At 43.9% G+C, this 26,847-nt stretch overlaps 1 protein-coding gene across 2 annotated transcripts in view; it reads right to left on the bottom strand.

Annotated features, from left to right (window-relative positions):
- The window catches only part of LOC147902762 (calmodulin-binding transcription activator 3-like), a 158,371-nt gene that overhangs the window by 103,237 nt on the left and 28,287 nt on the right, over positions 1 to 26,847 (bottom strand). For both annotated transcript variants that reach the window (XM_087373763.1, XM_087373764.1), the window contains exon 4: positions 17,659 to 17,747. In XM_087373763.1, coding sequence (XP_087229889.1) covers positions 17,659 to 17,747 — 89 coding nt within the window. The remainder of the gene's footprint in view (positions 1 to 17,658; positions 17,748 to 26,847) is intronic.

Below are 26,847 nucleotides of genomic sequence, written 5' to 3'. Positions count from 1 at the left end.
GAGCGACTATATTCTAGATGAGAGTGGCTGACCTCTTGGTGCCTCTGGCTCTATGCTGTGATCCAATGGGAGACAGCTCCTACATCATCTCTCGGTTCCTGGAAGGTTTTCAAGGATCTTCTTCAGGATCAAATACTTCAGCTGACCAATCACCTCAGAAAGAAACCTAGGAGCATTCCTCAAACAGATGCAACTACCCCTGAGTGGGCATCTATACATAGGGGGGAACATGACATATCAGATGGATGGGTGCTTTCTCAAGCACAAGGGTCCCTCTACACTGTGCAATCTGGAGGCAATTTGGTCAGATCCCTTGTTTCTGATGTGGTTTTTGATGTACACTTGGAGCCAGTTCAGAGTTGTGGGCTTTGGTGAGCAGTGTTTTGTGCTTCTAGCTGACATGTAGACCCTCATCCTTTTGAGGATATCCCTCTTGGTACTTTAAGGCTTTGTCTTTATAAGGGTGCTCCCATAAAAAAATTTCATTGGATCCAAGCGAGTGGGAATGGATTGTAGGCGACCCCGCAAGGGCCTTCCTTTCTTTGATTTTACAATAAGTAATGCCAAGAAGTTTCAGATGTTGCCAAAGTTGGAGACCTTCCAGAGCTCATCACTGAGAGATTTTTTCACATTACCCTGGAGATACAAAGGGCTTTTTGGAGGAGACTTTGGAGTTCCCTCAGGAATAAAAAAGTTAGTCTCACTTTCTCGCTTTTTATTCATGGAGGGATTGCAGTGAGTCACTACCTCTAGGAGTACAGACAGCAGGCTAGGATCATGATTGCTGAACTACTGCACAGATTTCCCTCTTCCACTTTCTTCATTACTTCGGATTCTATTGCCTGGCTCCCTCTTTTACTAAACTCTTTTTATGAGAGTTAAGACTCCTCATCGGCCATCTCAGTGCAGAACCAGGGGGCACAGTTTTGCAGCCTTCAGATTGTCCCCCTCTCTCAGTACGAACTTGCACATGCTTCAGTGAACACAATCTTAGCGAGCATTACCACCTAGCACATTTGGAGATCTAGATGCATAGAGGCTATTGATGGCTCCAGCCCATACCTTGGCCACCACTGGATAGATGTTCTACATAACCCTGATGACTGTTTGGTCAAGGATGCACGGTTTCTCTAGCTCTGCATCAACCACGAGTACGGTTGCTTTCAGAGAGTGGTGAGGTTGCCCTTTCTTCTGTAAGATAATCACAGGCATGGAGTGTCACTTCCAGCCACAATCCTGGTTTTTCTAGCTTTTCATACAGGGTTCTTGTGCCCCGCATGAAGTATTTATGCCCTATGTTCTTTCTCTCGGCTGCTTCTTCATACTTAATAGAACTTTCTTTTTTCTTTTTTTTTGGGGGGGAGGGGGGGATTCAAACAATGTCCAAGAGAGACGAAAATATTTGTTGGTGTCCAGCAGCCAATATAGTCCCTGGGACCAACAGCAGATATAGGTAAATGCATGCCATAAAAGGGCCTTACACTTCTCTTATATGCCAAATTCACCCTGTCAAGAGATCTCGTTCATTCCTTTAGATGAGCAAGCCTCTTTCAGCCAGCAGATTACCTTGTATTTTGCTAGATCCATTACCTCCACAACAAGGATCTACACTACAGACCTGCCCTTGGTCTGAAAACACACGGTTTCCCCTTGACTTTGGAGACCTGATTTGTTTTGTTCACTATCTTAGTTGTTTGACACACAGCACACCTACCAGTACCATCACATTCACATGTCAAGGAATCCATTGATTGTTTACCACATTGGAAGTTGGCACCCACTCCAGGGTTACATTAGCCATTTAGTTGCAAACCTGAGCAGGAGGCAGCAGAACAGATTGTCTTTCTTTCCTGTAAGTGTCCTTGCAGATAGTTGATCTTGTATGATATTCAAAGCATAATATAGACGGATTGGGGAAGAAAGGTGAAATTTGAGGAAGACTCAGACTGTTCAAAATTCGAACTTGGAGCTTGGGTAGGGTATTGATGTTGGTAAGTTGTATTTACCAGTTCGAAGAACACACATCAAAGCATTTCATACCCATACATTGATATGCTTATGCCCTTAGTCTCTCTAGCTCTACCTTCTCTCTCCATGCATCTCCATCACTACAGCGCCTCTCCATTGCTCAAGGTTGTGAGATCTCATGCTTGATGCTCATCCATGCTAAAGTTCTTAATTTATGTGATGATGGATGAGTCCTATCATATTTGATATATCAGCCCGTAATTGTAATTAGACTTGTAATAGATACTGAGTGTTAAACTTCTCTGAGCCTTAGTTCTCATGGCTCAATGCAATTAAATTTCTATAATGCAGGCTGGTTATGTCTCCTATGAGTACACAAAAGTTTCCTGTGAATTTGAGATTTAAGTCTACTCCCCCCCATTGCAAAAATAAAATATAAAAACATAATGAATGCCTCTTACGCCACTAAAATTTAAGAGTCATTAGAGTCTCGTCCCTTACGTGCCTCTTATGGTACAGCTCTTACCACCTAGGCAAGGGAGCAATGGGCAACCTGCTCTATACAAAATGATGGACATCAGGGCACAACACACAATGTGGAGAGAGCAAACATGAGAATGCATGAATTGATGTGGCAAGAATGAGACGTGAAAGAGTACAAGGGTTGTCAACATGACAAAATCCTAAGGCAACCCAAACTAGGGTTAGAACCCACACACACCTACACTCAATTACTGATTGTCATTAGGGAGAAAACCTTAGATAAGAAACAAATGCCCCTAACCATTCTAACTAATTATTACATTGGCACAGCCTTAATATACTAATATTTCCAACAATTTTGAAAGACCTTATGTGGATGGGAGTGTACATCCTGATTGTCATTAGGGAGAAAACCTTAGATAAGAAACAAATGCCCCTAACCATTCTAACTAATTATTACATTGGCACAGCCTTAATATACTAATATTTCCAACAATTTTGAAAGACCTTATGTGGATGGGAGTGTACATCCTTGTACTCGCCCCCTTCATCTTCGACATCCTTCCTATCCCAATAGTAGTCTCTCTTCCTTCTTCTCCATGTTCCTTTCTTCCTCATCACAAGCTATTCTCGTGCATTCTCTTTCCCTTCATCCTTTCTCTTGCTCCCATTTTTTCTTACCTTCTCTCTTTCCAAGGCTTCCAATTAAAGCAAGCACTTGAGGATTTACTTCCCCTAGGGAGATGATATCTAAAGGCGATCTCCCCCTCTTTGGATCTGGCTAGAGGTGCTCACTAGGGATCATCTTCCCTCTGTCCATCATTCTCCTAGAGGACAAGTAATATAGAAAGGGCTGTACGATAGTGCAGTTGTAGGACGTAGTACCGGCCTCACCACCACAAGATGACAAGTTTGAGCCTTGCATTGGAGGAGGGCCACATATAAGGTGTTACCATTTATGGGACTGGATTTCCCTAATTTGCCTCAATGACATTAAGAGTGCTCCACCTTGCTCCAGTAGAGCGGCCCACTTTATCTTGTCTCCAATTAGTCTTTCGCATTCCTTGGGGGAGCAAACTGAATGTACCTAAAAGATCTCCATATAGTACATGTACCAATACTTGTACCACATAAAATGTACCTAGTATCGTACAAAACCCTAGACGTAGTGCTGAAGCACACCCCCCTTGCCAATAGGACCGTCCGAAAGATATAGCTTCACCAAACCACACGTCCAAGTGGTAAGAAAGAAGAGCTAGTACACAGCTAAGAATGTTGGATAGTGTGAGAGTAGAGGGAGCAGAAGGTAAGAGTGAGAGCAAGAGCAAAACGTTGAGTATGCACTAGAAAAATAAGATCAGTTTAGTATGAGGATAGTTTTGTCCAAGTGACAAAACTATACTAACCCACTAACTATGGCTAGGGAAAAAAACCTCCTAGTGAAGGAAAAGTGCCCCTAACTCACTTATTGATTACCTAGAATATTCCAATAATTCTAACACCCCCCTGCAGTGTCAATGTGATGATGTACAAGGAAGTGATAAATCACTAAAAGGAGATAAGTTCAAGGCACTGCGAAATGCCTCAAACTTCTCACGTGGAAGTGCTTTGGTGAAGATGTCTGCAGCATTATCATGTGTTGACACATAGATCATACTGATCTCCCTTGCATGAAACTTCTCTCTGACATAATGATAATGAACCTCAATGTGCTTCGTGCGAGCATGAAACACAGGATTCTTTGCCATTGCTATAGCACTCTGACTATCAGTGAGAATTGGAGGAGGACCCTCCAATAATGAGCAAACAAACGACGCAGCCAAGCACATTCAACTGTCGTTGTGAAAGCTGCCCTGTACTCAGCTTCACATGAGGAAGTAGCCACAGTAGATTGTTTCTTGCTCAGCCAAGAAATGCAAGCTTTTCTCAAAAAGAAACACTTACCACTTGTGGACTGCCTAGTGTCATAGTCTCCAGCCCAATCTGAGTCACTGTAACCATGCATCTGCAAGTCACCCCCCTGGGAAAAATTAGGTCATAAGACTTTGTGCCTTACAAGTAACGGAAGATGCGTTTTACATCTTGCGAATGTGTTGTCTTTGGACTGTGCATATATCTGCTCACCTGAGATACTGCCTACTGAATGTCGAGCCGTGTATTGCACAAATAAATAAGGCATCCAACAACCTGACTGTAAAGTGTGGCATCCACTGATTCACCTACATCATACACAAGCTTCGGCCCTGGCTCCATAGGAGTGGCTGTAGGCTTACAATCTTGCATGTTGAGCCTATCCAAGAGCTTTTGCACATACTTGGAATGAGACATAACAATGCCACGCTTGTCTTGTATGAACTGGATCCCCAAATAGAAATTTAACATGCCCAAATCTATCATGTCGAATTCAGTTTTCAATTCAGCTTTAACATCTGCAATTATTTCCTCATTTGACCCTGTGAGTAGCATGTCATCTACATAAAGTATGATGACCAAAATATCCCCCCCATCCTTCTTGATGTAGAGGGTGCTTTTTGTGGGACTATTATGTAACCCTTTACTTGCCAGGAAGGCATCAATCTTGGCATACCATGCACGTGGGGCTTGCTTCAACCCATATAAAGCTTTATTCAGCTTGCAAACTTGAAGTGCATTGTCCGAAAGTTCAAAGTCAGGAGGTTGTTTGACATAAACCTCTTCCTACAAGTCCCCATTAAGGAAAGCTGTTTTTATGTCCAACTGACAGACATTCCAAACAAAATTTGCAGCCATGGCAATAACTGACCTTATGGTGATCATCCGGGATGTAGGAGCAACAGTCTCCTCATAATCTATGCCCTTTTTCTATGCATAGCCTTTAGCAACCAGCCGTGCCTTGTACCTATCAATAGACCCATCTGGCTTCCTTTCCACTTTGAAAACTCATTCGGTACCAATGGCATGTTTCCGAGGTGGCAAATCCACAACATCCCAAGTCTGATTTTTATCAATGGACTGCAATTCATTGTGCATGGCATGTATCCAATGCATGTTATCCTTGGCCTCTTTAAAAGAGTCAGGTTCTTCTTCATCAAGAAGAGTACCTACATAAGCTCTCTCAACAGAAACAGCCCCCCTGCGTGCCTTACCGCACTACAAGTCCTGCCAGGCAAAGGTGCCTCAAGCCTACTCTCCCTGAGAGTCTGTAGTAACCAATTCGGAACTGTTTTGGCTGCATGTATCTCTTGAATCTCTTGCTTGACAACTTCATCCACACCCTATGGAGGAACAAAATCAGCATGTGAATCGGGGCATGTGGATCATGAGGAGGTTGTTTTCAGCATGAGCCTCAGCTGGGGGACCAAAAGCTATAAATAGTAAATTCAGCATATGTATGAGCTGAATTCTCTGAAAAATTAACGTCTCTACTAAAAAAAAACTTGCGAGAGGTAGGATTGTAGAGACAATAGCCTTTGCTTTGTGCACGATACCCAACAAAGATACACTTAGGTGCCTTATCTGACAACTTATATCAAAACTCCACAAGCACATTGGCATATGCCACACACCCCAAAACTATGAAGTGATCCACTGAAGGCTTTCTCCCATGCCAAGCCTCATAGTGAGTGAGTGTCTTCAAAGCCTTTGTGGGAACCCGATTCAAAACATAATTGGCACACATGAGGCCTTCAAGCCAAAATCTGTGAGGCAACTTCTTACTAGTAAGCATGTATCTATCCATCTCCATGAGAGTGAGATTTTTGCGCTCAACTTTGCCATTTTGCTGAGGTGTAAGCCTCACTGTAAGCCGATGCGTGATCCCTTTCTCCTTCAAAAATGCCTCAAATTCATGAGACATATACTCCCCCCCTCTGTCAGTGCGAAGTGTCTACACCTTGAGTTCAATCTCGTTTACGACGACGGCCACAAAGTGTTTGAAATGCATAAACACATCTGATTTTTTCTTCAGACCATAGACCCAAGTATATTTGCTGTAGTCATCTATGAATGTAACATAATAGATATAACCACCAAAAGCAGGTGTCCTCATGGGACCGTAGACATCACTGTGTATGAGCTGCGAGTAGCTCTTATTGCACCATCCTTTTTAAAAGGGAGTCTACGCATCTTGCCAAGGATGCATCCCTCACATGCATAAGGAGGAGGTGACTCCAAAGGAGGCAATGCATCAACCATAGCATGCTTCTGAAGTGTCATCAAGCTGCCATAGCTCATGTGTCCATATCTAGCATGCCATAACTCCGCATTCTGCATCGCAATAGAGGGAGTGCTGACTGAAAGTGCAAGATCGGATCTTTTCTCATAAATGTCAAGCTGAAAAAGACCCCGATACAAAGTGCCAAACAGCATTAAAGCATAGTCATTCTCTTTGTCTCGAACTGCACACTTAGCATCATCAAATATGACCTGAAATCCTCCTCGATTGAGAGAGGACACTGAAAGCAAATTCTTCTTTATACCTGGCACATAAAGAACATCTGTAATTCTAAAATATGTGCCATCCGTGGATGTGAGATGATGTCACCCACTCCACACACTGAATAAGAAGAATTGTTTGCACATGCCACCTTCTGTTTAGCAGGTGGTGTATGCAGAGATGCAAAAAGACTCTTCCTTGAAGTGATGTGCTTGGAAGCACCACTTTCAAAATACCAAGTATTCAGTGTGTCATTGACACTGAAAGAGCATGCATCCTTTGAAGGGTCATAGCTGCAAGTCAAGAAAGCATACGGATCATCCTCAAGGCTGGCTGTAGTATCTGGACTAACCACTCGAAAATCTGAAATGCAAGACAAAAAGGCATAGTGCTCTTTCACAAAGTTGGCTGTAACATCCCCTCCATCATGTGCATTAGGAGCTGATGCATCTGAAACAGCCATACCCGAATCCCTTTTCTTCTCCTTAGCTATTCACTTCTTGCATTCACCAATGTAATGACCTGGCTTCTTGCAGTAGTGACAAATGCCCTTCCTCTTAGGCTTGTATGCATCACCTTTAGCCTTATAAGAGGGCTGTCCTGAATCAGCTTTATGCTGATGTGTGGACTGATTTCCATGTTGCTTTTGCTGCCCTTTCACTTTGGGCTCTTACAAAGCATAGAATGCTCGCTAGCCCGTGTTGCCATGTTCTTTCTTGTCTGCTCTTCCTGCAACAAGAATCCTACCAAGTCGTGAAAAGAGAGGATTGTTACCCCCCCTCAATGACAAATTCAGCGAGATATGAAAACCGACATACAACTCAAAAGGAGAATTCAAAGTGGTGGTAATCATCTCTCAATCTAGAATAATCTCATCTATATTCAGCAACTATTCTCTCAAATCCTGAAGTTTTGTGAGGTGAGCATTCATAGAATCTCCCTCATCCATATGTGTATAAGATAGCTCTCTCTTCAAGAAGGAAACTCTGGCATCATTTCTTGCTGCAAATATGCTCTCTAAAATCTCCCAAGCTGCTTTCGAGGTCTTGCATGACCGAATGTAAGGAATAATAAACTTCTTGACAGAAAGAGAAATAAATGAAAGAGCTTGTGCATCCCGTGAATCCCACCTTTTCTGTTCTATTGTGGGAGCCACCAAAGTAGCACTTGCTGCTCCAATCACTTGTCCTGCATTTTGACCTCTACCCCTGCCTCTGGCTGTAGGAGTGACAGGTGTAGCCACAGTTTCTGGCCTTATCTCATCTCCATTGACATAATCCCAAAGATGTCTACCAACCAAGATGTTGCGAACCATAAAACTCCACAAGGAGTAGTTGGTGCCATCCAACTTATCCTCCTATGTGAGGACTCCAAACACCTCATTGGGGTTGTTCTGAGCCATTTCTGCCAGAAAACTCAAAAATGAAGCAAACTAGACAAGTAAAATCCCTTTCTGTGATGTAAAATGCACAACCAAAGTCTGCCGAAAATTCTGCCCACAATGACAATTGCTGTCACAGCCTATCAAAGGCTTGAAATGCACCAAAAACCTCTGCAAATGTCCAAAAATCTGCAAAGTATATCTGCAAAAAGTGGCAAATGTCTGCGATGTGACTCAAACTGAATCCAAAACTGCTTGCGCTTTTCCCAAATGATCTTTCCACTACCAAATTGCATCCAAAATGCAAAAGCCCCAAATTCCTGCAAGAAATTGCACTTCCAAGAGGGCAAATCAACCAAAAGCCCCAGATGTTGCCGAAATTGCACTTCGCCTGCAAAAGCCCTAAATTTTTGGACAACCTGCAATCTGCTTGCAATGTCTGACCAAAAATTGTACAAGAGCACTTCAAAAAATGCAATGTGCCTACAAAGACCTCAAAAGCCCCAATTCCTCTACAAGGAGAAGAACCTGCAAAGGAAGGTGTCCTGCAAGAAGATCCTGCAACAAGGAGAACCTACACAAAGTATAGACGCCAACGAAAGGTACAAAGGCCTACAAAATAAACAAAAATCCGTACTGTGTACTGATTTGCAGCAACAGTACGGATGGCGGCGTGAACCGCAGTTGTACAACGGCCTGTACGGACGGAATCCGTACACCTGTACGAAAATGTACGGCACAGATGTATGGAGCTGGATCACACATAGCATACAGAATCCATACACAGTACGGACTGTCATCGGGATTGTATGGCGAGCGACTGAAGCAGTAGGGTGTACAGGACTGCTGGTACAGACAGCGCTGCATGGACTGACTGTATGGGATCTGCATGGACGGGCTGTACGGGAGCTTCACGGATGGGCTGTACGGCGGAAGCACGGGCAAGAAGAGCCTGCTCTGATACCAAATGTGAGAGTAGGGAGCAGAATTCAAGAGTGAGAGCAAGAGCAAAACGGTGAGTGTACACTAGAAAAGATAAGATGAGTACAGTGTGAGGATAGTTTTGTCCAAGTGACAACTATACTAACCCACTAACTGTGGTAGGGGGAAAACCTCCTAGCGAGGGAACAGTACCCCTAACTCACATATTAATCACATTGGCCACTGCCTAGAATATTCCAATAATTCTATCAGATAGTAGGCATGGAGACCAAAATCCCACGAGGCGATCGACATGGACCCCACCACTCGAACCAAGTCGGGAGGTTAAAACTATCGAATTTGCAGAGAGACCCCTTCAAAAGTTGCGATCGATTCCAATAACAATTCCACACAAGTGCTAGATCAAACTCCTAGGAACTCTTCAACACTAGCACCATTGCCCACCCACACCCCCCTCTTCCGCCCACTCCTCGCTTACCAGAGAGAGCATGACGAGTACAGTTACCCCAGTCAACATACCACTTCGCACCAGCCTCAATTAATTCTCATCCCCCTCCTTCCCACTTGGCTAAATCCCTATGGGAACGCCCCACCTTTCACTCTCTAGTTATTCTAGTCTTCAATAGCCACCTTACAACGCCCTCACAACTTACTCCAAAGGCTTTGTTTGGAGTGAGACCTAAGCCAACCTCCACTTGCATGGCTATCCTCATGCCTTTGAGGTCATAATGGTTTTACTCGAGCTAGCTAGGTATGAGGCAATACGCTAGAGGTAGTGGGTAAATACAACCAATTGTTTTGGGCGTTCATGTACTCTACTTTTAAGGAAATGAAAGGACTCTGCTTTTTTTAAGGATTCCAACATAAAGACCAAGTAATGCACATTGATCCTCCAAATCTCATGAGCATGCTAGGAAATAACCTTAGAGATTCATTCTTCCCCACGAACTCCATAACGGACTCATTCAGATACCATTAGCATACTTCTTTTTTAGGGTCAAGGTATCTCAACAATTGATGCAAGCAGCTCAAGCCAAGTTGTTATTAGGGGTAACATGGGACAATCATTCCTATCCATGTCAATCCGAGAGGAGTACCCCTTGGCCCCTTACTCGTTCTCTTTGTAGCAGAGGCCTTGGGATACTTTTTTAGCTTACAAGGGACAGGTTTAGTTGATTTCCACCTCCCAATCCGACAAGACAAGGAGTTACTACATGCAAAGTTTGCAATGACACATCACTTTTGTTGAGGAATCGGCTCCTTGTCTAGACATAATTGCTTCCCCTTGGACAAACGTTGCTTGGACTTAGTACTTAGATCAATTGGCACAAATCATCTTGCTCTCTCAATTGAGGAGAGCCCTTCGCTTCTCACAATTCCCAAGGGTCAAACAAGACAATATTTGGGATGCCAAATGAAGATTGGCATCTCAACCAAGTAGCTGAGGTGTAGGGTTGAATATAAGAGCAAAGCTTTCACAATCAAGCTCCAAGAGACCCAAACTCCTATTTCGTGTCTTTCATTCCAATATTAAAGCCCATTTGCCCTTTTTATGGTTAAAAAACTGTCAAGAAGGAAAATTTTCTCCTAAATGCAGCCAGCCACCTATGTATATCTTTTCAACAAACGATGGGGACTGCTCTCTATTACGATCCAACTTTGTGACAACATTTTTATAAGGGTTGTTTGAAGCAAAACAAGCTGTTACTTTTACTGGCATGTCATATCCATTTTCATCTTAAGAGGATCTTGATTTCCTAGAAATTTAAAGGCATAGTTTTCTTGGCATCCTACAACAAAGCTTTCACAGCAGCAAGTGCAGCGTTTCCCTACTCAAAATCTAATATACCATGTTGTAGGTTTCATAAAGGATCCTCAAATTGGCTCAATACTTTTTCTTTATCATCTTTCGTTCTAGCATTGATGCTGCACCTATGTGAAGGTGGGGATCCTTTGCTTACTTTTCAACTCTGAAACTACACATCATGCAATACACAAGCACTAGTGCATCGGAAATGCTGTTCTTACCAATTTTAATGTTGTTGAATTCAATCCACATTATTCTTGTGTTGACCCTATTCTTTAATCTTTTGAATATACCATTAAATCCATTCACCAAGCCATCTTTGATGTTGAGGTTTCTTGGACATATATCTATGAGCATTCCTTTTGTTAGACTAAGCCAAATATGCAATCCAGCTATTGCCTTGGGGTCATTTGGGATTTTGATTATGTTACTGCAAGTCTTGTGTCATGTGCATTAAATGTATTGCCTACTGGTGATGTAAGGATTTGGAAGAATTTGGTATTTTGTTTTCCCTTGTCAGTGATTGTGTAAAAAAGATTTCGTAAAGTATGAGTTTGTGTTGGTTTCCTTAAGTAATGCTACCTAAGGTATGTATTGTCTTCATCTGTGTGTTGACCAACACTAATTCTATTCAATATTTCATGGAAGCATGTGTTCTTTTGGAGCATAGGTTATCAACTATCTAAGAAAATCCATGCATGTCTGAGAAAATGCTCCAAAGGGCTGGACATGTGGTTGTGTTTTATTTCATGCATAGACATGTCTGCTGCAATGAACAGCCCTACAAAAGAGAGGAAACATACCATTTTTCAAATAAGTAGTTAGAGGAAGGAGGAGTTTAAAGAAGTAGCAATACACAAGCACTAGTGCATAAGCAAGATCTTAAGTTGATGGGAGTTGCTTCATCGCCATCTTTTTCCTGCTTCATCATTCCCTCTTTTCACACAAATCCCTTCCAAATACCTATCTTTAAATAAAAAATAAAAAACCAAGCTAACGTTTGCTTGCATATATAAGGAATAATGTTGAACTTATTAAACTAGTCCATTTCTTACATACATATAGAATGATCATATTGGCTAATCACAAAGCTTTTTTTTTTTTTCCAATAAGAGACTTCTATTAAGTATTAAAGAAAACCGTTAGAGCAAGCTCCATACGGGATACACCATGCAATGCATGAAAAGCTCAAGGGCCAAAAAGAAAGAATTGGGGCTGATAGTGCCATCTCAATCTAGTAGAAACCTCCGAGAAAAAGGGAAAACCCTTCCAAACTCGAAGAAAAATAGTCCTTCTAGAAGAGGCTGCCCGTGAAGGGCCTTGCATGCTAGCCCAAATGGCTATCAAAGTGTGAACCATGTCAGTCCAAAGAGGTGTCCACTGAAGCATGAGAAGCCCTGAAGGGAGTAAGTGGTATATCCTGAAGAGAGCAGGGCTCTATCACCTGCCGGCGGACCGAGAGTGCCCAAGAAGAAGGCTCACCCTCATAAAACACCTGGGGCCCAGTAAGGGATAACCATGTGACCGAGCCCCAAGTCATGAAGAAAGGGGAAGTATGAAAGATGCTGAGTATCCTCGCAACCCCTTTCCAAATAGTCCTCGCCTCACTGCAGTCCCAAAGGCAATGTCACACTGACTCCTCTGCAGAATCACAGCGAGGGCAAGTGGGATCAGCCCCAAAACATGATCTCCATAGGTTCACTGCAATCCCTCCATGAATAGAAAGCCAAAAGAAAAGAGTGATCTTTCTATTTCTGAGGGATTTCCAGAGCCTCCTCCAGAAATTCCTACGCAAATCTGCAATGATGAAGAAGCTGTCCCAATGGGGGGCTCTGGAGGGAACCCAACCCCTACTGTTCAGCTGAAATCTCCTGGCATTACCAACCGTGAAACGAAAAAATGAAATTTCCCTCTCTCGGTGCCCATGATCTATCCACTCCCACTCTCCTGGGTCCCACTGCAAGCACCTGATAGGTGCACCTCCATACAACCACAACCTCCAAGATCCCAAGGCTAAAAGAAGAGGGTCGGGGTCTAAGTACCACTCCAGGCCCACTCCATGGTCCACAAAACCAGCAATCCTGACACGCTGAAAGGCAACCTCTAGAAGAATATCATCCGTGGATTCTCCCAGGCCACCCTCGCTGCAACATCTGCTGTGCCATCAAGTCCACTCCATAAAAAATTCCTGACTGGTCTAATGAGCTGAGTGATGCAATCCCTAGACCGACACCAGCAAGAACACACAAACCAGGCGGTGGCCAAAAGAACCTGGTTCACTACCACGAGTTGGACTAAGCTCCAAAAAAGTAGCTTTTTCCTTATACTTTCTAGTACTGGGGCAAACTGCTGTGCTAGAGCGATGCCCAACCCTACCTGGCATCCCAGATATCTGACAGGAACACCCCTCTGAATCCAGGAAAAGCCAATGTCAACTCCCTAGTCTGGAGTTTCCTCATCACTGATCCAAAAGCCGAAGGATTTATGCCAGTTAATGTGTGCCCCTGCAGCTGAGCAAAAAATATTCAAGGCTGTCCGGAAAGAATCAAGTGACTGCGAAGAGGCCTCAATAAATATAGCAGTGTCATCAGCCAACTCACAGTCAAGAAGCTCCTGCTCCTGTCTCAAGGGCAATCTCAACCCAAAAAGCTCAGCCTGAGATCTAAGGAAGATACTCATAGCTTCTGCCACAAAAAGAAAGAGGAAGGGGGCTAAAGGGCATCCCTGACGAACTGATCTGGAAATCTGAAATCTGTCACCCCTTACCCCTCCAATCAAAACCTGGCTGTGAGCTGATCTATAAAAGGAGGCCACCCCTCTAATCCATGCATCTGAAAAACCAAAACGTAGAAGAGTGCCCTCAAGAAAGCCCCAATCTACTCTGTCATAGGCTTTCTCAAAGTCCAGGAGTAGAACTGCCAGCCTCTGCCCGCTCTCTGCATAGCCCACTCAGTGGCTTCCCAATATTGTCAAATATGCTCCTGCCATGCACAAAGCCTGTCTGAATATCATGGAAGAGGTCTGGAAGAAGGGGCTGCAATCGGATGCTGATCGCCTTGGCAAGGATTTTGTATAAAGTGCCCAACTGAGTGATGGGTCTCCAATGGGATACAAAATTCATGTTGCCACCTTTCGGGATAAGGTGTATGAGTCCCTCCGTCATCACCTATCATATGGCTATAAAGAAAGAAGGAGTAATACCATTGGAACCAGGGCATTTCCCCTTATGAAGGACGGAGAGGGCAGACTTGAATTCTGTGTTGGTAAAGCGTGCATCAAGTAAGCATATCATCTCTGGTGAAACCAACACAAGTAAATTCTGCCAAACTTTCTCTCTAGCCACATCTCTGGACTGTATGTCAGGATCTACGGAAAGGAGGGAGGCATGGAAAGCTGTCGATAAGTGCAAGACGATATTCGGATGAGACTCCAAAATGACTCCCGTGCATGGAAGGCATACTCTGCTCTCTGATCAAGCAATGTCTACAAGTGAGCCCTTGCCGCAGCAAGGCGCTCCTATATCCAAGCATCTGATGGTCGTCTCTACTCCTCCCTCTGCAAGGCTGCCAACTGCCGGCGGATACCAACCTCCCGCCTGAGTACCTCACCTCGCCGAGCACTAGCAACGGAGTGATAAAAGTCGCTGATACTGGCAAGTGTTGTGGCCACATGTGAAGGACCAGCCACCCCCCTACAAGTGAGAAACCCAGATCTCCAAGACTGCCACTGTGAGAGTCTCATCCGTGTATAAGGCATCGGGGATCCTGATACTGTGAGCCCGTCCTCTCAGATGGGCCTCTGAGATGGACAGAACTACTGGAAAATGATCGGAAGTGGAAACACCAGGTGCAATGCAAACTGTCCCCCCTCTATCAAGAGCCCAGTCATCCACATAGAATCTGTCAATCCAAGCATGGATAGGCATATGCACCCTATGGTTTGACCATGAAAACAAAAGTGACTGAGACTGAATATGAAATGCATCATCACACCAAACATCTCTGCCACTGAACCTGAATAAGAAGGCATCCCAAGCTGCTCTCTCGAGGGAATGAATACCACCTTCTCTGCCCCCTTGCTTATCAGAAGGTGCCTCAACCATGTTGAAGTCACCTCCAATAATCCATGAATCTGCAATGTCAGCCCATGAGAGCAACTCTTTCCAGAACAGAACACGGTCCCCTCTGTTGTTCGGAGCATAGAGATTGAGGAAACCAACCTTACGTCCGTCAATCAGAAGTAAAACCCACTGGGCCCTGGAGGGGGTTATGGTGCTGTGTCCAATGATCAGAGGGAGAATAGAATCTGAAACTGATATGCATGTACCTCCTCTGGTTCCCAAGGCAGGAAGCCAAAAAGTTCGGCCTGAAAGCAGCTTACCTGACTTGGAGCAATCTCTGACATCCAATTTGTGTTCCTGAAGAAAAAGAATGTCTAGGGAACCACCTGAAACACCTGGATGGAGCTAATTCCTGATCAACTGTCTGCGACGACGATGAGGGATGCCGCCCAATCCCTGTATATTCCAACTGGCTATCCTCATCGGCGGGAGGAAGCGGATTGGAATACCTTACCCGACTTGGTGGCGGAAAAAGAACCCTTCGCCGGAGCTGACCTCCTACCATACACACGAGGTCCAAGGGGAGGAAAGTCCACAGGTGAAAGAGAGAAGGATCTCTCACAAGGGATGCCAATAACTAGCTCTCCGAAAGTAGAAGGTACAAAATCATCATCTGGGAGTTCAGAGAGGTCCTCCAAAGCAAAAGGAGTTCCGCTGAGCCAGTCCTGGGGAGGGTGTACGAAGGATTCCTACCGAAGCAGGGATAGAATGTAAGACCCCCTTCCCTCTATCCAAAGAAGGAGGCACCTGTACAAGAAGTGCTGCGGACGAGGTGCCAACAACCTGGGCTGCTGAGGAGGGTACAGCCTGATCCAGGGATGGGGTCGAACAAGGCTCCTGGACACTAGTCTCCTCCCGAGGCTCCAAGGGGGTAGCCTCCGAAGCGGTGGATGTGTGATCTGAAGTAGAGGGCCTAACCACGGCCGGAACCCACCGTCGGCCAAAGATGGTGCGAGGTACAGGAGGGACTCGGGTAGCCCTAGGGGAGCGGTAGGTCCTGCTCCAACTCTCTGTCATAAGCTAGTACGAGCTGGTTGCTTTCTGGGCCTCTTTTTCTTCTTTGGGCACTCTCTGGCGAAGTGCCCCGAGGATCTGCATATCCTGCACTGGTCCTGCCGACCTGCAACCTCAAATCTTTGGCGGAAGAATGACCCATCGGGTCGCTGTAGCATGATGTGGTCATCTGAAATATTGGGGTCCTAGACAATGACCCTAACCCTAGGTACCCCATCCATCCTGACCGCCTCAACAGCCGAAGAGGGTTCGCCAGGAAGAGGGGGGATCTTTGCTACCACACCAAACCTCTCGCCAATAACTAAAGTAGCCAGTGATAAACCGAGGGAAGACCAGGGAATCTGATGAAAACAGAAACTCCCTGCTTGTCCTCTTCAACTGGATCAAAGCCCAGTTGAAGCCCAGTTGAAAGGGAAACAGAAAAATCCTCCTGAAGCCTAGAAAAAGAAAACCGGCCTGTAGCAGGTCTCTCATGACGTCCGGGGAATCTAGGCACACCTGAAAGAAACCTCGTCCCAACAAACGAACATCCTTAAGGTGGGGGGCGAGCTCCTGGGGAAGTGCTGCAAGCATCCAATCTCTAGCTTGTTACCTGGAGGGGTGGGAGCCATGGATGCGTGCGAAGAGAGTAGTGGAACACTCATGCTCCAAATCCTTTTGCAGCTGCTGCAGCTCGTCTTTTGAGAAAATAACGGTTCTCGCGGCCGGTGTAGGCGGTAACGGATTGACTGAATGGGAACCCATTCATCAATCGAGGTGGGAAAGGCCGATTCAAAACCAAAAAAAGAACTCCATCCGCTTTCCTGAAGCCCAGGAGACCCCTAACAAAAATAGGGGTACTCCAGATGAGGGGAGAGGGTGAAAGGAAGGAGAGAGAGAGGGGAATGAGCAAGGAGAGGAGGAGTCAGCAAGTAAGGAAGAAGAGGGGGCAGCAAAGGGAGAGGAAGAAGGAAGAGGACGGGAGGAGTGGAGGAGAGGGAGGGGGAGTTGCTGGCAGCAGCGAGGGGGGGCTGAAGCAGCGCAGGGGCGGGCTGGCAGCACGCAGGGGGGAGAAGCAGCGCATGGGGGGAGCAGCAGGCAAGGGGGAGGGGAGGGAGGAGGCAGCGTGCAGGGGGGAGGCAGCGCGCAGAGGGGAGGAGGTAGCGAGCAAGGCGGAGGCAGCGGGGGGGGGTGCTGCAGCAGCGCAGGGGGGAGCAGCAGACAAGGGGGAGGGGAGGGAGGAGCAGCGCGCAGGGGGGAGGCAGCGCGCAAGGGGGAGGAGGCAGCGCGCAGGGGGGGCTGCAGCAGGGGGGGCTGCAGGAGGGGAGTCAAGGGTAGGGGGGAGGGAGGAAGCAGCAAGGAGGGAAGGGAGGGAGCAGCGAGGAGGGCAGCAGGAGGGAGCAGGGAGCAGCAGCAGCTTCGCCAAGTGTGTTTTTATCACAAAGCATTCTTAGAAATCCAATCTTGGAAAAATGAAAGGTACAAAAAAATACACTTGCCTGAGCAACAAAAAAAAGAAAGGAACAACTAGGACAAAAACCAGAACATACCCCTCGAGCAGCCAGTAGCTGCGACGTTGAAATTTTGGGTTGTCTTCACCGTGTGCATAGTAGCAGTGGATAAGATCCCTGTTCCCAGCCTATAAAAGGATGGTAAGTTCACATAAGAATTCATGGTTTCCCCCTCTGACTCAATCTATATAATGGATTTGAGAGATTTTGCTCCATTAATACTTCATGAATTTCATGTTCATTTCTTTTAAAAAAGAAAACTTCCTGATTATGAGCTTTCTCCATCAAAGGTGGCCGGGGAACCGTGGTTCCCAGGTTGGTAGCATACACATGGACATCCATTTCTGACAGTTCCCTGGTTGGTAACTTACACATTGGCTTGAGATAATGTCTAAGCACAAATTAACTTACAATAAGTAGACATATCAATTACCATTTTCTAGTAACTAAAAAGATGTTCAAGCAGTAGTTAAACAAGACCACACAAATGACAAATGAATAGGGCTAGATAACGGGACTGGAAACTCTATTTAAAACACATCTACATACACAATCCAAAAACTTAAGATTTGGAGCAAGCTCAATGAAACGGCCGGTGATAAGACAAAAAAAGCAGTGGAAAGATGCACTCTATAGATAAGGGAAGGTAGACACTTGTACATACACATAGGGTTGTGATGGGGGTTAACCACAGAGAAGCCACGGTTTTTTAAGAAATTGGAACTCTACTGATGTAAATTTTGTTAGTAATGTAAATATTTTTGTAGGAGCAGTGGGAAGTGATGAAGAAATGCAATGTGGATGTACCAGGAGTATCCAGAGCAAGTATAAGAAGATGAGGTTTGACATGATTAGTAGGGCAGCAATTTTTTATTCAAGCAGAGGAAGAGAGGAGAGTGAAACCCTAGATGAAGAGAGTAGTAGTTCTGCTGAGGAGAGTAGCTCTTCCACAGTGAGAGAGGAGGCTGATGTGGCCTTTGTTGAGTGATTTACATTTGGATTATTGAAATGGGAGCAAGAGAGGATGCAAGAGAGCAAAGAGTTGAATGTAGTACAATAGATAAGATAAGAGAGCTACAAGTGAGGCGGTGGTTTTGTCTAAGTGACAAAACCACACTAACCCACTAACCATGGTTAGGGCGGGAAACCTCTAAGAGGGAAAAGTGCCACTAACTCACTTATGGATTACATTGGTCACTGCCTAGAATATGCCAATAATTCTAAACACCCCCCTGCAGTGTCAATGTGATGATGTACAAGGAAGTGATCAATCACTAAAAGAAGATAAGTTCAAGGCACGGCGAAATGCCTCAAACTTCTCATGTGGAAGTGCTTTTGTGAAGATGTCTGCAGCATTGTCATGTGTTGACACATAGATCATACAGATCTCCCCTGCATGCAACTTCTCTCTAACATAATGATAATGAACCTCAATGTGCTTCGTGCAAGCATGAAACACAGGATTCTTTTGCCATTGCTATAGCACTCTGACTATCAGTGAGAATTGGAGAACGACCCTCCAATAATCAACAAACAAACGACGCAGCCAAACACATTCAACTGTCGTTGTGAAAGCTGCCATGTACTCAGTTTCACATGAGGAAGTAGCCACAATAGATTGTTTCTTGCTCAGCCAAGAAATGCAAGCTTTTCTCAAAAAGAAACACTTACCACTTGTGGACTGCCTAGTGTCATAGTCTCCAGCCCAATCTGAGTCACTGTAAGCATGCATCTGCAAGTCATCCCCTTGGGAAAAATTAGGCCATAAGACTTTGTGCATTGCATGTAACGGAAGATGTGTTTTACATCTTGCGAATGTGTTGTCTTTGGGCTATGCATATATCTGCTCACCTGAGATACTGCGTACTGAATGTCGAGCCGTGTATTGCACAAATAAATGAGGCATCCAACAGCCTGACTGTAAAGTGTGGCATCCATTGATTCACCTTCATCATACATAGTAAGCTTCAGCCTTGGCTCCATAGGAGTGGCTCTAGGCTTACAATCTTGCATGTTGAACCTATCCAAGAGCTTTTGCACAGACTTGGAATGAGACATAACAATGCCACGCTTGTCTTGTATGTACTGGATCCCCAAATAGAAATTTAACATGCCCAAATCTATCATGTCGAATTCAGTTTTCAATTCAGCTTTAACATCTGCAATTATTTCCTCATTTGACCCTGTGAGTAGCATGTCATCTACATAAAGTATGATGACCAAAATATCCCCCCCATCCTTCTTGATGTAGAGGGTGCTTTCTGTGGGACTATTATGTAACCCTTTACTTGCCAGGAAGGCATCTCAATCTTGGCATACCATGCACGTGGGGCTTGCTTCAACCCATATAAAGCTTTATTCAGCTTGCAAACTTGAAGTGCATTGTCCGAAAGTTCAAAGTCAGGAGGTTGTTTGACATAAACCTCTTCCTACAAGTCCCCATTAAGGAAAGTTGTTTTTATGTCCAATTAATGGACATTCCAAACAAAATTTGCAGCCATGGCAATAACTGACCTTGTGGTGGTCATCCGGGATGTAGGAGCAACAATCTCCTCATAATCTATGCCCTTTTTCTATGCATAGCCTTTAGCAACCAGCTGTGCCTTGTACCTATCAATGGACCCATCTGGCTTCCTTTTCACTTTGAAAACTCATTTGGTACCAATGGCATGTTTCCGAGGTGGCAAATCCACAACATCCCAAGTCTGATTTTTATCAATGGACTGCAATTCATTGTGCATGGCATGCATCCAATGCATGTTATCCTTGGCCTCTTTAAAAGAGTCAAGTTCTTCTTCATCAAGAAGAGTACCTACATAAGCTGTCTCAACAGAAACAGTCCCCCTGCGTGCCTTACCGCACTACAAGTCCTGCCAGGCAAAGGTGCCTCAAGCCTACTCTCCCTGAGAGTCTGTAGTAACGAATTCGGAACTGTTTTGGCTGCATGTATCTCTTGAATCTCTTGCCTGACAACTTCATCCACACCCTATGGAAGGGTGTGGAGGAACAAAATCAACATGTGGCTGAATCGGGGCATGTGGATCATGAGGAGGTTGTTGTAAATTCTGATTTTCAGCATGAGCCTCAGCTGGGGGACCAAAAGCTATAGGAAGCATCCTCTCAAAAACATCATCTGAAGAAGCTGGAATAGTGAATTCAGCATGTGTATGAGCTGAATTCTCTGAAAAAATGACATCTCTACTCACAAAAATCTTGCGTGTGGTAGGATTGTAGAGACGATAGCCTTTGCTTTGTGCACTATACCCAACAAAGATATACTTAAGTGCCTTATCTAACAACTTATGTCGAAACTCCACAGGCACGTGGGCATATGCAACACATCCAAAAACACGAAAGTGATCCACTGAAGGCTTCCTCCCATGCCAAGCCTCATAGGGAGTGATTGTCTTCAAAGCCTTTGTGGGAGCCCGATTCAGAACATAATTGGCACAGATGAGACCTTCGAGCCAAAATCTAAGGCAACTTCTTGCTGGTAAGCATGCATCTATCCATCTCCATGAGAGTTCTATTTTTTCGCTCAGCTTTGCCATTTTGCTGAGGGGTAAGCCTCACTGTAAGCTGATGTGTGATGCCTTTCTCCTTCAAAAATGTCTCAAATTCATGAGACATATACTCCCCCCCTCTGTCAGTGCGAAGTGTCTGCACCTTGAGTCCTGTCTCATTTTCAACCATGGCCACAAAGTGTTTGAAATGCATAAACACATCTGATTTTTTCTTCAAGCCATAGACCCAAGTATAATTTGTGTAGTCAGCTATAAATGTAACATAATACAGATAACCACCAAAAGCAGGTGTCCTCATGGGACCACAGACATCACTATGTATGAGCTGTAATTTGCGAGTAGCTCGTACTGCACCATCCTTTTTAAAAGGAAATCTATGCATCTTACCGAGGATGCATCCTTCACACGCATGAGGAGGAGGTGACTCCAAAGGAAGCAATGCATCAACCATAGCATGCTTCTGAAGTGTCATCAAGCTGCCATAGCTCATGTGCCCATATCTGGCATGCCAAACAGTGGGAGTGTTTACTGCAAGTGCAAGATCGGATCTTTTCTCATAAACATTAAGCTGAAAAAGACCCCGTTATAAAGTGCAAGACAACATCAAAGCATAATCATTGTCTATGTCGCGGACTGCACACTTAGCATCATCAAAGATAACCTGAAATCCTCCTCGATTGAGAGAGGACGCTGAAAGTAAATTCTTCTTTACACCTGGCACATAAAGAACATCAGTAATTCTAAAATTGGTGCCATCCATGGAGGCAAGTATAATATCATCCAATCCACACACGGTCATAGCTACAAGTCAGGAAAGCATATGAGTCATCCTCAAGAGTGGCTGTAGTATCTGGACCAGCCACTGGAATATCTGAATTGCAAGACAAAAAGGCATAATCCTCTCTCCTTTGCTATTCTTTTATTGCATTCACCATTGTAGTAACCCGGCTTCTTGCAGAAGTGACAAATACCCTTCCTCTTTGGCTTCTCTGCATCACCTTTAGCCTTATAAGAGGGCTGTCCAGAATCAGATTTATGCTAATGTGTACAAAAGTCCTACCAACTCGTGAAAAGAAAGGGGATTGCTACCCCCCCTCAATGACAAATTCAGCGAGATATGAAAACCGACATACGACTCAGGAAGAGAATTCAGAGTGGTGGTAATCAACTCTGAATCAGGAATGATCTCATCTATATTCAGCAATTGTTCCCTCAAATCCTGAAGCTTGGTGAGGTGAGCATTCATGGAATCACCCTCATCCATATGTGTGTGAGATAGCTCTCTCTTCAGGAATGAGACTCAAGCATCATTTATGGCTGCAAACATGCTCTCTAAAATATCCCAAGCTGCCTTCAAGGTCTTGCATGACCGAATGTGAGAAATGATAAATGTTTTGACATAAAGGAAAATGACTGAAAGAGCTTGTACATCACGCGAATCCCACCTGTTCTGTTCTGGTGTGGGAGCCACCAAAGCAGCAGCTGCTGCTCCTATCACTTGTCTTGCACCTTGACCTCTACCCCTGCCTCCACCTTGAGTAGGAGTGACAGGTGTAACCACAATTTCTAGCCTTGTCTCATCTCTGTTAACATAATCCCATAGATGTCTACCAACTAACATGTTGCGCACCATAAAGCTCCACAAGGAGTAGTTGGTGCCATCCAACTTATCCTCCTGTGTGAGGACACCAAAGAACTCATTGGGATTGTTTTGAGCCATATGTGCCAAACAACTCAAAAAAGTGCAGCAAACCTAACAAGTGAAATCCCTTCCTAAGATGTAAGATGCACAACCAAAGTCTGCAAAAAATCTGCCCAAAATGACAATTTGCTTTCACAACCTATCAAAGGCTTAAAATGCACTGAAATGCTCTGCAAATGCCCAAAATCTGCAAAATCTGTCTGCAAAAATTAGCAAATGTTTGCAATGTGACTCAAACTGAGTCCAAAATTGCCTACAAAACTCTCAAATTATCTGTCCACTGCGAAGTTGCATCCAAACTGTAGAAGCCCCAAATTTTTGCGAGAAATTGCAACTGAAAGAGGGCAAATTATCCAAAACCCCCAAATTTTGCAATTATCTGCAAAAGCCCCAAATTTTGTCTGCAAGATTGCAAGCAAAACCAAAAGCCCCAAATTTTTGGAGCAGATTTTCTGCAACATGATTGCAATGTTTGCAACAAACACCCCAAATGTTCTTCCAAAATATTTTCCAAACAATGGCTATCTGCAAAATGCACCTGCAAGAATCACCTGCAAGAGAGCCTAGTGCACATGAAGGTTAAACGGGACAGCTGCACCGAGCTGCAGATCTGGCCGTACAACTATATGGTGGTTGTACACTAAATTGAAGATCACTTGTATGGAATATCCGTACACAGGTACAATGCAGGTACGATAGTACAATTGAAATACGACGATATGATGCACGTACGATGGTATGGTGTAGGTACGGTGCAGTATGACAGTACGGCAGAAGATACGACAGTACGACGCATACGTTGTTCGGGTCGATGAACTGCAGTTGTACGGGCGCTGCCATGTGCAAGTCAGAGTTATACAACGTTGTACGGTGGCTGGACTGCATTTGTACGACCGACAGACGAAGCTTGCAGCAAGAGCCGTACAGTTGTAAGGCAACTGTACGATTAGATGCATGATGAGCTACACAGGCTTAACGATAAGCTGCAAAGGCTTAACGATGAGCTGCACGCGCTGGAGCTATGTGGACTAAAGAGAGATCCAAGAGCTTAGCTGCTCTGATTCCAAATGTTGAAATGGGAGCAAGAGAGGATGCAAGAGAGCAGAGAGCTGAATGTAGTGCAATAGATAAGATAAGAGAGCTACAAGTGAGGAGGTGGTTTTGTCTAAGTGACAAAACCACACTAACTCACTAATTGTGGTTAGGGGGGAAAACCTCTAAGAGGAAAAAGTGCCCCTAACTCACTTATGGATTACATTGGTCACTGCCTAGAATATGCCAATAATTCTAACATGGATAAGAAGGTGATAGCAGCGAATGAGATGGAAGAAGAAGATAGGTGTGAGAGCATGGAGAAACTTATGCAGCCTAGAAATCCTCAAGAATCATTGTGGGAGTTAACAGAGAAAACACTCAATCCAGATCTTACCGTGGAGGAGAGGGAGGTTTACTATAGAATGCTAAGAAAGTACCCTGATTTGTTTATCACCTCATATGAAGAGATACGAGGGTTTACAGGAAAGCCTTTGACGATTGACTTTAAAGAGAATGCTAAGCATGTGTTCCAAACAATGAGGAAGTTAAGTCCAAAGCAGAAGGAGGTGTTGAAAGAGGAAGTGAGTAAATTGCTTAAGACTGGAATCATTTGTCCCATAGTTTATTCGGACTGGGCAAGTCAGGTTGTTAGTGTGCCAAAGGGTGAGAACAAATGGAGAGTTTGTGTAAATTTCAAGCCTTTAAATGCAGTCACTAAGAGCAACCACTATCCTTTACCTCATGTTGATGAAATACTGGACAGAGTGTCAGGACATGAGATGTATAGTATATGTGATGGATTTTCTAGGTATTTTTAGATCTATTGGTCCTGAAGATCAACTGAAGACAAATTTTCTAACTCTGTGGGAATGTTATTGTTATAAGCAAATGCCTTTTGGGCTGAAAAATGGACCTTCACATTATCAGGCAAACATTGATGAGCTTTTGGCTACATTTTTGGATAAATTCTGCAAGGTGTTTATAGATGATATATGTGTGTACAGCCACAAGAAGGTCGATGTGAGAAGCTAGATCAAGTCTTCCAAAAGATTGATGAGAGTGGAGGGCAATTAAATCCTCAGGTGCGTATGAAGATCGATCAAGAGAATTCACCAAAAAAAAAAAAAGAGAGAAGAAACAAAAAGAAAAAAAAAAAAAAGGGGGTCTCCAAGAGCCAAACAAATTATAATACTATGCCACCACATACACATGGCACATGTTTGGCTAGTTCAACACATCAAAGGCTGATCTTCAAGCAGTGCTGGAGTACTTCAAGAATTACACAAGTGGCAATGTCCCCATAGCAATGCCAAGACCACGAAAAGCATCTGAAGTTCAAGCTGTGCTGCTAGAAACATTGGATGGAGTCCAATTCAACACAACAATAAACGGGAGCCGACCCAAGCGCTACTACATCAACACACAAGACATCCCCGACAAAAACGAAGATTTGGGAAACCAAGTCTTCCTTAGTTAGGATTAAGGCTTTGGTGTTCTTGTCTCCACCTGTGAATCTCAAGCAATTGCATACCTTTCTATAGAAGGCAAAGTATTTATCTCGTTTCATACCCATGCTGTCTCAAGTGTTGTATCCACTACAGCAAGCAACAAAGAAGATACTTTTGCAGTGGTCTGAAGAGTGTGGAGAAGTATTTGAAGAGGTGAGGGAGATATTGGGAATGGTGTCAACTATAAAGTCTCTTGATTACACTAAAACTTTTTTTGTGAATCCCTCGGATGGGCCTGATGCAATAGGGGCTATTTTGCTGCAGCAAGGAGATAATTCCAATTATATGAGGCCCGTCTATTATGTGAGTAGGCTGAAGAATGAGGCAGAGAGGAGATTTTCAGATGCTCAAATGGTTTTGGCAAGTCTGGTGTATGCTTGTAGAAGATTGAGATCTTATCTCTTATCCCGTCCTTTTGTGGTGTTGACAAGCTGTACCTTACTTCCTCGCTTGTTGAATAATGCTACACTTTCAAAGGAAATGATTAAATGGGTGACTGAACTGCAGGAGTATATATTCACTTTCTTGGTTGAAAGTTCTACGAGGGCAACATACATACATACATACATACATACATACATACATACATACATACATACATATATACATATGTATGTATATATATATACATGTGTACGCATATACATGTATATACATGCATATATACATGTATATAAATGCATATATACATACATATATATATATATATATATATATATATGTAAATACATACGTATATATATACATGTATATACGAACACATGTATATATATATATACATATATACGTATATACATGTATATACATGTATATACGTATATACATGTATATACATGTATGTATGTATATATATACATGTATGTATGTATATACATGTATGTATATATATATATACATACTTTTCTTTCTTTTTTCTTTCTTTTTCTTTTTTTTTTGGTGAAACCAGTAACTATATTATTAACTTGAGATCAATGTACATGATATTAGACTCCAAAAGAGAGCCTAATGGAAGAATTAAAAAACAGTCAGAAAACACTTCAAGGCTAGTCGCATCCAAGTCCCTCGCAGCATAGCTATCATGTAAAGATTGCTTGAGGGACATTCTGAAGAAAACATATGCCTGAGGAAACTGTTGTCCCATCCTAGAATGCAATCTCTGTGTCCAAATAGTCCAGAGTACCCAAAAGCGAGTCCAGTGAAAGAAAAGGAGGAATGGAGACATCTGGGATGAGAAGCATCCAAACATCCAGAATAGTTTCCCAAATCTGATAGAGGGAAACCAAGAGTGCGGACAAATGAGAAACATGAGTGATCAATAACCGAGAGTGCGGACAAGACCATAACAAATGGGGAACTGTCTCACGGTGATAAGAACAACGGGGGCAGGAAGAGGAAGCAATGCGACGTGCTGCCAATTTCACCCCAATGGATACACATACTTTTTTTTTGGTAAAATCCA

Source organism: Dipteris shenzhenensis, chromosome 4, assembly GCF_047967505.1.
Source record: "Dipteris shenzhenensis isolate YYH24624 ecotype China chromosome 4, Dip_SZ_1.0, whole genome shotgun sequence".
In the NCBI taxonomy this organism is placed as follows: domain Eukaryota; kingdom Viridiplantae; phylum Streptophyta; class Polypodiopsida; order Gleicheniales; family Dipteridaceae; genus Dipteris; species Dipteris shenzhenensis.
The sequence above is the reverse complement of the archived record's forward strand: the minus strand, read 5'-3'. Positions and strand labels throughout refer to the sequence as shown.